The sequence below is a fragment of the Aythya marila genome (assembly GCF_965140915.1).
Source record: "Aythya marila genome assembly, chromosome: 2".
NCBI lineage: Eukaryota > Metazoa > Chordata > Aves > Anseriformes > Anatidae > Aythya > Aythya marila.
The window spans coordinates 45,033,454-45,046,470 of record NC_139043.1 but is presented as its reverse complement, the minus strand read 5'-3'; the positions used below and the strand labels follow the sequence as shown (position 1 = coordinate 45,046,470).

General features: G+C 37.0%; 1 protein-coding gene across 1 annotated transcript in view; it reads right to left on the bottom strand.

Moving 5' to 3' along the window:
* NEK11 (NIMA related kinase 11) overlaps positions 1-13,017 on the bottom strand; it is a 102,919-nt gene that overhangs the window by 80,071 nt on the left and 9,831 nt on the right. The window contains exon 3 of the mRNA XM_082754524.1: positions 3,250-3,415. Coding sequence (XP_082610650.1) covers positions 3,250-3,415 — 166 coding nt within the window. The remainder of the gene's footprint in view (positions 1-3,249; positions 3,416-13,017) is intronic.

The following is a 13,017-nucleotide window of genomic DNA, read 5'->3' as shown; positions in this document are numbered from 1 at the left end:
GAGAGGCAATAGTAGCACTAGCCCAAGATTCAAGGGCTGCTCTGACACGTGCTGCTGCAGGCTACTGTCCCCAGGGGACTGTCCCAGTAAGGAAAGCTGAGGTGCAATAAGTGCTGATCACCATATCTCACTGTCCCAATATGAAATCTCTCAATCACATGTTGACACACACAGGAAAAAAAGCAAAGAAAATAAACATAGGACGTGAAGAGTTAGGCTGGTGGGTGCTCTCAAGTAGGGGGAGGTTTCTTTCAGGTGGTCGAAGAAGAAAAGCAGCCAAATAACTACATGTGCCCTTAGGTTAACTGTATTGCTTTTCACAAGACCAGTCTCAATGTCCCACAGACAATTTAACCTTAATTTTGTGTCTAAAAAGGGAAAACAAAAGTGTATCATAAAAAAAAATGCTGAAATACTGCTGCCCAATTTTACATTCTGGAGGCCAGTTCCAATGAAGTTCATAAGGAAGTTAACAAATGAAATACAAATGAAATAGGAAGTTTCCAAGCTGCAGTTTCTATTTAAATGTCAAAAGCATCAAATACACCAGTAACTTATTTAAAACAGCTTAGTACCTAGCACTGATAATGTGAACAGGCATTCATTGCTCTAGTTATTGCTTCCCCTCAGATTTCCTTAGCATATGTATACTCACATCACAGTGAGACTGCAGTGAAGAGACAGAAATAATTATCTGGGGGAAGGTGCAACTAGTTCTGTTTTATGATGTACTAAAATGATACAACATTTAAAGGAACTACATTATTTTAATTTATAAAAACTATTTTATTGAAGTCCGATTTACATCACAAAATTAAATCCAAGGTTCATGAAACCAAAGGTTCATTTTTGTTTCAAATCTGACTTAAATGACAAAGTTTAGATTGCCTATACGACTCTGAATGAGGGCAACTGCCAAAGAAGCTCAACGAGAAAACTGAAACTGAATACATGTACTTCCTTTCTATAAATTTGATAGAATTCAGTTATAATAAAAGATGTCAAGCTTTTTGTTCACAGGACAGGTTTAGCACAGGGCAGCTGCATTGGAGGCTCACTCTGAACGAGTCAAGCAATAATGAACAAAGTACAGTAGCTAATGAATAAGTCACAGTACTTTGGAGAAAACAGAATAAGGCTGAAAGGGTAGTTCTGTTTCCATGCCAACTGGATGTTTATTCTTTATTCTGAGTCTGCCCAAGAGTACAAATTACTGCCAATGTGGTAATTATTCTATGCATGAGAAACTGAATGTACTAGACTTCCATACAAGGATTGGACTGGAGAGCAATACATTTTTCTTATTCTCAATTGAAACTGACATATTTTTCATAAAAAGATCCTATTCCCACCACATTAAAAAATGTAGAAAGAGAAATAAATACAAAGATGCTATAGAGAAATAAATACAAAGGTATAACTTCTAGAAATACCCAAGGTAAGATAGAAAAGAATCTTTATAGCAGTATGAAATACCTTGCTTTGTACTTCCCTTGCCTGAGTATTTGATTAAATACATCCTAATTGCTTAAATGCAGTGATACAACATCGCCTGTCCTTTTGGAAAAATCAGAAGCAAATCCTAGTGGAGCCAGTGTCATTTTTGCCTGACCTAGCAAACTCAAAACTGAAAAGATTCAGCTGCACAGCCAGCACATCTATTTCCACCTTCTTTATTTGCCCTGTTCTAATACATTCTCATGTGTTTGAGTATATGTCTCCTGGATCCTCGGGCAACTCCACACTGAAACACTCATTCAGTTTACCTGAACAGAAAAAGGCTCTAGGGGGTGTTGCAGCAGCTGTTGATTATTATTGATTACTATCATGCCCTTTTTCATTCACCACTAACTTTATTTCAGATGGAAAAATAAAAAATAAAAAGCAGTGGACCAAAGCCACCTCCTTAATGCCACTAAAAGAGATTCCTTTATTCCTATAGGATCAACTGACCTGGTTTTGGGCGACTTTCTACCACTGATAGAGAGAAAGTGATTCACCATGCACAGGAATATCTGGGCAGTTAGGAAAATGTTTCAGTTATCAGGTCTGGAATTCCAATGAGAGTTGGCAATATAAAATTTCTACAAAGCCTCAGCTGTCAGATATTCAGGGCATGTAGCAAAGTAGCTTCTCCATGGGTGTTAAAATAGGATGTTAACAAATGTTTAGATTCTATAACAGAATCAAACATTTCAGATTTAATAAAAATAAATAAATACCAGCTAAAATCTGCATTTAAGTGTCACCGAAGAAGGCAAGGAAGCAATGACTGGCAGGAATTGTACTTCTTTAATTATTCACGCCAAAGCTGGATGCTTGGAGAAACGTGATTACAAGTCTGATGGTGGACAGATAACCCAGTGGTCCAATGTCATTAGCTTTCAAAGCATTTTAAATGTCTAGCAGAGCATGACTGAAAATTCTGCTTCACAGTTTCATAAAAAGCGCACTACATGTACAACAGATGTTTTTAGAATAGTACATCTATATTTAAGACAAAAGTAGGGACTTGTTTCATATAAACTCTTAAAAAGTTGGCTTAAATATGTTTAAATACTTCTTTTAAAAATGCCTTAAAACAGATTTCATCAACATGTTTTTAAACCAAATGCTGCAGTCAAAAAAACTGGCAACAATACTGTCATATAGCCTGTTTTAGTATTTATTGTATCCTCTACACTCTGGTCTTTGACTCATACAGTGTTCTCCAATTTATAAAGCAAATTCTGCTACCAAATTCATGGTTCATATGATCAGGCTTAAGCTTCTTGTAATCAGCTCCAAATCATGAAAGAGTTTTCCCTCCCTGATTTACATCAAATTTCACACTGCTTCCCCACAGACCCGGCCTCATCTTCTCTTATCCCTTAGTAGTACATATATGGTACAAACTTTCTAGGCTCACCTGGAGACCTCATAATGTGTCTGCCTTTAAGTCTGACTTGAAATACTGATTACAGTGAACAAAATGAACTGGTATTTAAATCACCTGTTTTCTCTTCTCTGGTTTGTTTGTCTATAAGCTATGAATCTGTGAGCTCAAGTGACCAGGTAAATACTGTGTTTATGAAATATGCCTAACAAATAGCAAGTGATACCACAATTAAAGAATAAGTTGAGAGTAAAATTCAAATTAGAATACTAACAAACAAACAAACAAAAAAAAACTGAGCTATGTTTCTTTTAAGACCCTATTTTAAATCACGCATTCTGTCAAATTTCTTCCAAGTAACCTAAAAGTCTCACCTCACAGTACTCGGTGATAATGCAGAAACTATCTCGCTCCACAAAGCTTGCATAAAATTTGACAATGGATGGATGGTCTAATTTGGAGAGTAGTTGTGCTTCCAGATTTGCTTCAACTGTTTCATTAGGCTTTAGGTCTCCAACAGAGATCTCCTTCAGGACCTTTCTAGAGGAAAAAATAAATCTTCATATTAATAAAACCAGAAAAATAGAAAATCACATAATGCTCATAAACCCACCATAATTTCTTAAAATGTAAAATAATAACATTAACCACGTATTTGGCAATACAAAATAATGAGGCAAATATGGGTAAACAAAGAGAATGCATTTAAATGCCATAAATATGCTAGTCACCATAGTGATTAAGCAACATTTTAAAGATGAGATTTTGAAGGATTGTTCACACCAATTCCCTAATGCACTGTTTTCTTCATGACATGTTTTCAGAGCTATGGATTACTGTATAATGATAAACATAAATAAAAAAACAAATCTAAGTGTTTTCAAACCCACTCAGAGCATATGTTCAAGATTCATACAAGAAATAAGAAGTGGCAAGAAACAGTCTGGTTTTGCTGCTTCTTCCAAAGTCTCTCCATGGATGCATGAGAAAAATCATAGGCTAGAATTTCTGTGACTGTTTTTCTGATTAAAAGTCAGGACAAGGATTTATTTTATTGGGTAAAAACACCAGGAGATGTGTATAGATAAACAAGGAGCTCCTGACCAAGCTTGAACAGAAAAAGAAGGCATATAGAGAGTGGAAGAAAGGACAGATAGCCTGGGAGGGATACTAAGCATTGTCTGAGCAGTCAGGGTTTGGGTTGGGAAAGCCAAAGCCCGTTTAGAACTAAATTTGGCCAGAGGCGTAAAGGGCACTAAGAAAGGGCTCTATAGGTTTGTTGGTGATAAAGGGAAGATTAGGAAAATCGTGGGCTTCCTCCAGAAGGAAATGGGAGAGCTGGGATATGGAGAAGGCTGAGGTATTTAATGACTATTTTGCCTCAGTCTTAAGAGACGCTTAGAAATGGCTCATTGATCTTTATCTGAAAGTCATTCGAAACTACTAGAGAATATCACAGTAATTTATTGAAACAAAGTGAAGAACTTCCAATAACTTGAATACATGAAAGGTAAGTTTGACATTGAAGGAATGTCTTCACAGTGCTTTTGATGATTTCCCATTCGATACTGCATGGTTGTAAAGTCACAATATTTAAAAATGACAGGGATAAAACTACAGTTTCGATTGATTTAAGGAAAAAACGGTGTATTCCTTCATAAGAAAAATTCTTCCTAAATCTCAACCATCAGTTACTAACAACGCATGAATTTTTACTTAAACTTGCCTAGTCCTCATCTGGCAGTGTGATGAAAAACTGTGCCACTTCATTTGTCTGCATCTCAACAGACAAGCCTCATACTGCAAAGACAGGTAATACCTACTACAATCTTCTCATCTTCAGCTGGCATGGGGACATTATTCTTTCCTTCACACAGATCACATCACAGAACTGACAAACAGAATGATTCCTTGTTAAACATCACTTAATGCAACTTCCTTGTATGCCCAGGACAGCAATAAAAGCCTGATGTGTTGATGTTGTGGGATAGCTTGTCATCTTAGTCACTCGGTGATTTTGATGCTGTCATCAGCTGTCAGACAACAAGACGGGTGTTTTTCTTATTAAAATTCATTCCCAGCGGAACAAATCAGGAAAATGTGCTTTTGTAAATAAGTTCCTAGCTTTCTGCTACATAATGCTAATTCATAGCCAGAATTGGAAGGCGTTTGCATCTAGAAAGAAAACTTTTGTCATGAAACCAAGATTAAGCATATTTGCATGCCACTGGTATGTGTACTGCTTCTGCTGGTGAGTTTGATTTTGCCACATTTAATATAAAGATAGCTAAGGGAGTTTATGCCTTTTGCAAAACTTTTTTTTTTTTTTTTTATCTACTTCAGTAAATAAACTCAAAATTATATTTAAAGGACTCTGTATTGGTTCAGTATTGGCAAAGAAGTTATGTGAGGGTCTCAGAAGTCTCACAGAGAAAATGGGCAATAGTCTCTAGATCTAACGTGGCTCCTTCCTGATAACCTTAGAAGAAAATATACTGAAGCTAAAAGCACTCATATAGAATTTCATCTATGTAAATTAACTGGATTTTACAACACATAAAACACATTCATGTGCTTAAATTCACTCTAACCCATCCTTCCCTGCGATTTAAGATATATATCCCAAATTTGGCAGTGATATCAAACAAGCTTATAGATCTATAAAGCTGATAGTATTTCTGCCTATCAAAAAAAAAAAAAAAAAAAAAGAAAAGAAAAAAAAGGCAATCTTAAGGAAAGCACAAACTTCTCTTAGCCAAACATTCCTGAATGGATTTCCCCTCAACCAAAAGAACCTAGCTCTACACTTTGAAAGAGATGAAGTGTTTCTGTTTATGTGATACAACCTGCATTTTCAGATTGGTTGATAATAGAGTTACCTCTGCACATAATTCAGCTACGGTACCTGTGTATCATCTGCTGAAAATCTGTATGCACTGAACAGTTTAGAAATATGTAGTTAGGTTACACAATGCATTTTAAACAAATCTTTTGAAGCATGTTATCAGAACATATAGTACGAGTATCAGAATTAATAGACTGTCCTACTAAGATTTTGCTGGGTATCCATCTAGAGTATACCAGCCCATCTGAAAGTCAAACTTTTCATAAAAGCTACTCCTGTCTTTTCTGCCACTAAGGCTCAAATATTAACAAGACTTAAAAGGTCCAAAACTATTTGAATGAACTAAGAAATCATAGATTTGAGTGGCACATACAAAAAAAAGATGGGTAAAACGCTTAAATGTGGATGTCCTCCAAATGCAGTATTTAGAACTACTCCTTCTGATATGTCAAAAAAAAAAAAAAAAAAGTGCTAGTTAAGATTTATTATTATAATTGCACTTAACTTAGAATAGAAACAGAAGCACATTAGATACAATGTCAGTAACCACACAACTTGAAAACTTAGTTATTGAAGGACTAGCAGGTATCTTAAAGTTCAATACAAAATAACAGCCTCCAGATTTTAACTGCATGAATAGAAAGCTAGCCCTGTGATTTGATACCATGAAGACACTTTGAACTTGATCTTGAACTGACTGTAACTGAAAGGGCCTTTGAAGTGAATGCATTCACATCTAAAGAATAAAAACCACCGCCTGTCACTGTTTGTATCCATCCTAGAGAAAAATGGATGTGGTGCCAACAGCAGCAATCCCCTCTGGGGTGGGAAAACAACACCAGAGGCAAGCCCACTCCCCAAAACACAGAAACCAGCTGTCCCATCTCTGAAGTCCCCTTGCTCACTGGACTTCCCAGGGAATACTGCCTGGCTTTCATCAGCAAAACTTCGCCGGCTTGCATTGTCACGCTTTGAAACGCAGCCAGGCCAGCACACCGTGCCTCCAAGTGCAGTAATGCGGAGCAATTGGGGAGAAATAGAGCAAGACCTAAAACAAGAGAAAACAAGCACATAGGTGGAATCCTCGAGGATACGGACACCCGGTGGGAATCCTTTCTCGAGCTTTACTAGTGACTGACAATATGCCACAGCAGTGTTTATCGCAGTCTATTTGCACTGATCTAAAATTAAATGTTTTACAACCCATCTGGTATTTGTTTACATTGATGGCGTGCTTTATTATTATATAATTTGGTTTATTGGATCAGATGCAATTTTTAAAAGACAACAGCCTATCTCAAAAGGCACTCTGTTTATTGAGTAAACTGCAACATGAATTATTGACTAGGTACATTTGCTAGCTGATAATGAAGTAAAAGAAATACAACACTCTTTTCATGTCAAGAGTAAGAATGTTTAATAAACTACCACCGAGAGGGTGTGCGCTAGGAATAAATGAACCAAATTTGAAGGTTTTAATTAAATAGAAATTTCATTTCATGCAGGCAGTTGTTCAGTTAATTGCACCCTGAGATTACCAAGACCTGCTAGCACATAATCAGTGTGCAAAGCTGGAAATTCATTATTCCAAATATATTTCTGAATCACCCCAACTTCAATATGGAGAGTTGTGGCAAGACCCATATCTGTAGATTGTCTTTACATCTACTCTGACCTTCATAAAACCACCTCTTCATGCTGATAACTCTTCAGTGCAAGGACCACATGCAATTCTATCAAAACGTACCACCTTGTACTGCGTCTGTAACTGGGTATGAAATTGGTCATAAACATCAAAATTAGGGGACTGCCTATCTAATTAATGATTTCTTAAATACTATTTATTAAATGGCAAATTGAGAAGGCACAGTACTACAAACAGGGACTAAAACAAAGAACAGGCCACAACCTTCATGCACAAGTCCTGTCTACACAACAGCTTCCACTGTATTAACACTGCTTCTTTGGGAAATTCAGTAACAAGAATACAAGCTGCATACAGACAAGACGAAGACATCCATCATTACTGCTTCTCAAAGCCAGCTGCCTTCTAGAACATTGTACAGTTGATGCAGTTGATGAGATTTGCACATTACAGCCAGTGGCACAGTTCTAAAATCACAATTTTAGATTTCTGTTGATAGCTTTCATGCTGAAAACACTGTATCTCACTGGAATCTAACTTTTCATACATAGTCTTGCCTGTCCCTAGCTCAAATTCCCCTTCCTGTCCACTTTACATCCTGCTACTGCAGGTTCCCTTTGATTTGACATTGCCCTCTGTGCATGAGGCACTCCTCACATCAAGCTACTTGCCCACTGCTCCAGTTGCCACATGCTTTCTTTCAGGCCTCACACTTTTGTACTTTGGCAAATCCAGGTTTTACTTCCAATTAATATTTACTGATTTTATGTAACACCCTATTATCTGGAATCTATTTCCCTCACTTAGGTTGGTCTTCTGGTTCCACTGTAATTTTCACCCACCACATATATAGCTATCCTTTTACTAGTAATCTTAACAGATTTCTTTGCCTGCTGTCAGTGACAGGCTTCCCTGCAGCTTACAACTTACTATTAAAAATTTAAATAATTCTTCACTTTTTACCCATTGTGCATGGAGCACCAGTATCTGCTTGCTCAAATAATTTAAAAACATCCTTTCACCTGTTAGGGAAAAAATAAGCTGGTGAAAACATAAAATGAAAAAAGTAAACATACACAAACAAGTTCTACCTAGAATGAATACTTGATTTTATTTAAGGAAAAAAAAAAAACACCTATAGGACATTAACACCACTTGATATCTGTGGGAAAATCAAGAAGATGTATAGTCACTTACCACACTTCCAATAAAAAACAAATGAGGAGTGCAATTTGTTATTTTGACTTACATATATAGGTCTACTTATTAGCCAAAACATTTCAAACCAAATATTACTGCACGACTTTTTAAATCAAGTGCTGTGCTCCTTTTATCATTCCCATGGCCATTACTGATTTATCAGTCAAGTCATAAACCCATTTCACACCTCAGAACTACAGCGTAACTTCTTAAATCAAATGCTGGGCTTCTTCTGTCATCCCCACAGCCATTGGGATATTGATTTATTAGACAAACCACAAACACATCACTTCATCACCAGTTGTCCAAAATAGTCTATTTTTGCTATTCATGAACATTCACAAGCATGCACCATGGAAAACTAATCCCAAAGTTAACTAAGAATTCAATTGCTGTATGAGCACTGTACTGTGATGTCCACAGATGGATTATTTAAAGATTATTTCAGTTTCTGAATAAACATCGTAAGGAATTTAACAGTGCTTAAACTATCTTCAAATGGTGATGAGATTTCACAAGCGAAATGGATGATTCACTTTTCATTTCCAACAAGTCACAATGATAGCACCTACAAATATTTTTCAAGATGTTTAATTTTTAAATGCCCTAACATATGCAGTAACGCTGAACAGCTTAGCTCCTGATGTAAACAGTTTGTGGTTATTTGAAAATTAACAGTTCCTAATTAGTATCCCACAGAACCACAGAATATATTTGCTGGGACAAGCATATGAAAGAAGACATTGTTGAAATAAATTAGCTCTGAGCTTATATAGTTTTCTTCTGCACTTGGCAATTTCTCATATATACAAAGGGGCATATTCCAAATTATTCTTGGACAACCATATGTGCCAATACTGGGAAAAAATCTGTAATTATAAAGCAAAGCAGAGGATTTCTGCGATCCTCCATAGAACTGAACAAGCCATATTACTATTATGCATTAAATCATTATTAACATTATTTATTGAAATATTCAAATGTATTTACTTTTAATGACTCTATGAAACATTTTGGGCTGGGACATTTCAGCTCTAAATCAAATACTGACAGACTGTGATTAAACTGAAGAGAGTTGTGTCTACTCGGGAAATTTATTAAAGACATCATTGGGTACAGTCTAAATACCTGCATAGGTAGATTTTTTTTTTTCCTAGCAATACTTCGTCTCTAAGTGTTGCATTATCACCATCTACTGTTCATTCACCTTTTTTTTCCTACAGCCTAGTCTTGTTTACGAATGTAATTAAATGTAATACTGCTACTAACCTAAGTGGATTTTTAGAGAGGAATGAGACAAGGACTAAGTATTTGTTTATCCTCTCTGTCTTTGAAGACTTAATTTCACCAAACACCAAATCGTTTAAAACAAACATTTTACTGTTGTGTTTTTATTACACACGCCTGATACATTTCATTATTAACTGTTCTCTGCTAATTAATACTCCCTTTCAGGAAAAGGAGATACCATCAGAGTAATAAAGCTTGGGTGCAGCACTTTTTTTTCAGGCATTATAACGTTATCGAACATCTCACAATTGATGTTCTACATTTCTTCAACTTGCATTCTTGGGCTACAGCATCTGCCGAAAAGAGTCTTCATTTATAGGGATTACTTTGAATTTTGAAATTAGTTTGAAATTAGAAATTGCGAAGAAAGACCCACACACCACTTCATCTGTATGCATCAGTTTACCAAAAAGAGAGACAATTTGGAGAGCAGGAAGTTGCGAAGGAAAACCAGACACTCTAACAATTGCTGTAAGAATTCATTCCATAGAAATTCAAACTACAACATATTCTGATGTAAAATGTAATTGGTTCTTCTCTGAATATAAACAAATTTGTAAGCAGACTTATGTTCCTTTCAATGTTGCAAGGATATTTATGTCAACAGTATTGTCTCTTCTGTGAAACTAATTCCCATAAGTAATTTAAATACTAATTGCTTCAACTTTAATGAGAAAACTCTTTCTTCCTATGTCTCTTTCCAGCAGGCATCTCCTTCAGTGTTTATTTCTGATATGCATTGAATTATCTATGGTACCAAAAAAAAAAAAAAAAAAAGAAGGTTGGGAGGGGTGGGAAGACAGAGACAAAAGGACAGCTTACATCTTTGTAAAGCATAAAGTTTATAGACTTTGCTAAATAGTCTACAAGCAAAGGCAAAGCCGATCAAGCAACTGGGGAAATCAACTGTATGTAATATCTATTGTTAGATAAAAATCTTTTAATACTTCCTCGGCTTCCCAAATAAGATACTGTGGTCTTAGAAGCCTGTGAAATACGTGCAAATCAAACCCAAAGCAACTACCCAGCAACACTGAAAAGTTATTTTAGAACACATGAAGGGCACACCATGCATGTAACAGAAACAGTGAACTAGGAATTCATTTACTAATGTGTCAGATAAGCACAACCTAAAAACAGAAAAAAGGAAAGAAAAATACACCGACTGTCCAGCAAATCCAGATTTTATTTCACTCACTGCAGTGGTTTTCTCATTACAATGTGCTGACTGCAACAAAGAGCCAGAGGCTAGTTCTGCATGGAAGAAACCACCATATCCTTGAAGCAAACTTAAGAGAAAACATCTTGTCAACAAGGCTATACTGCAACGAGATACAATAGGCAGGCATATACAAATATTGCAAAAACGTACAGTATCTTTGAGGTAGGTGGTCACAGTTCAACCTGATGTAATGATATTGTAACCTTCCATTTTCATACTAAAATTAGCTTACAAATGCATAAAAATTGAAATTCAGTTAAAAAAAGGAAAAAAAAAAAAGAAAAAAAGAACGTGATGTGATCTCAAGGCATTGGCTTAATTACAAAATCATTAAATTCTGTCTGTGCTGTTCACCTCAAAGCACCAGTAATTCACCAGCAATGCCTTAAGCACATTTCTCTGCTCAATGTTGAAAGTACTGCTGGTAAACATTATGAAAAAGGATTAAGTCAACCAGCAGCACCACTCACTGCCTGCACACAAGATCGCAACCTGGCGGGTGCTGCAGCACTGAGCTTATGGGAGATCAGCTCTGTCAGGGATGAAATTTAGAGTAAACCCAAGCAATATTTTCTTTAAGGAGCTCTGCCTCCCACTCACGTAAATTAAAGACAGTTAGAATGCACCCCCGTCAAATGGACAAATCGCACTGAAAATGAAAAAGCTGGCAACTTAGCCAAAGTCAGTCAAACTGCCAACTGTGGTGTTCTACCAATTCTATCAGCAAAGATGTGTGAGTGCATTGGTTTCCAGAGCTTTGTGGCAGCTGTGGCACCATCACATTCTCACTGCAAGGTGGGTCTGCAGGTCTTTAACGCCATGCTGGGATGCAGGAAAGGCTGGGCACTGGCAGGGACGGAGGAGGCAGGGATGAAAGCACCTCTCCACAGAGTCTCCAGTGAGAACTGGAGAATTGCTTTGACTGAGCCCAGAGTTATCAAACCAGTCTGTAAACCACTACTGGCCTCAACTGGAAATGATCTGAAAAAATTCTGGCCATCGCTGCAGCTGCCTACCAAAAATGAAACAACACATTTAGAATTTCACTCCACAGCAATTTACATTTGCAGGAGTGCTCTTACACTAAAACACCTGAGCATTAGCCACTGCTACAGAGGTTTCAGCAAGGACTTGCACATTTACTCAGGTCTTGAGTCCTCCAGCATTGCTCACGGAATAGGAAAGTCATGTTCAGCCACTTGAGTGGAAAGCTGGTGAAGGCCAACCTCTTAAAAGCTGCCCTAGTGAAATCAGCAAGACCTCTCTGTCCCTATTTTGTTGTGTTATTCCTTACATCTGGGGCCGAGAGTGGCTGCACACCTAAGAAGTGATGGCAGCTCAGCTGACACACAGTAGCCTAAGCCCCACATCAAGGAGCAACAGCACACCTGCCTGAAACCAGTGAAAGATGTTTCACTAAGAAAAGCTTATTTAAAAATAGCCAGCAATCAGGAAGGTCCTCGAGGAACCGCACCTTCGTTCAGTTTCCAAGGAGATCATGAGTGTCTGTTCACACGTCTAAAACAACCTGAAGAATTTTAATCTTTTTTTTTTTTTTTTTTCTTTTTTAAGCAAATGAGGGAGTTGAAAAACGGCCAACAAGCACACGGCAACTGGCAGGGAGTCATTTGTTATTGTTTTAATCGATTCGGTTTCAAACGAGCATTCCCTTGCAATACCTTCAGAGAAGCAAACAGGCAGCAAACGCGGGGATTTAACAACACAGCGATCTGCTGACTCTTGCTTGGATATTCATAAGTTACAAAACTCTTCCACCTTTAGCTTTTATTTCATTTGTAATAAGCATTCATAAATAATTGAAGGCCATGCGATAAATTATTCAGCTAAGTGCACAGTTTCCAAGGCATCATAGCATGAGTCTGGATTAATGGTATAATGCAAGCCAGACGCAGAAGTTGGGCTGACACCCCACAATTACC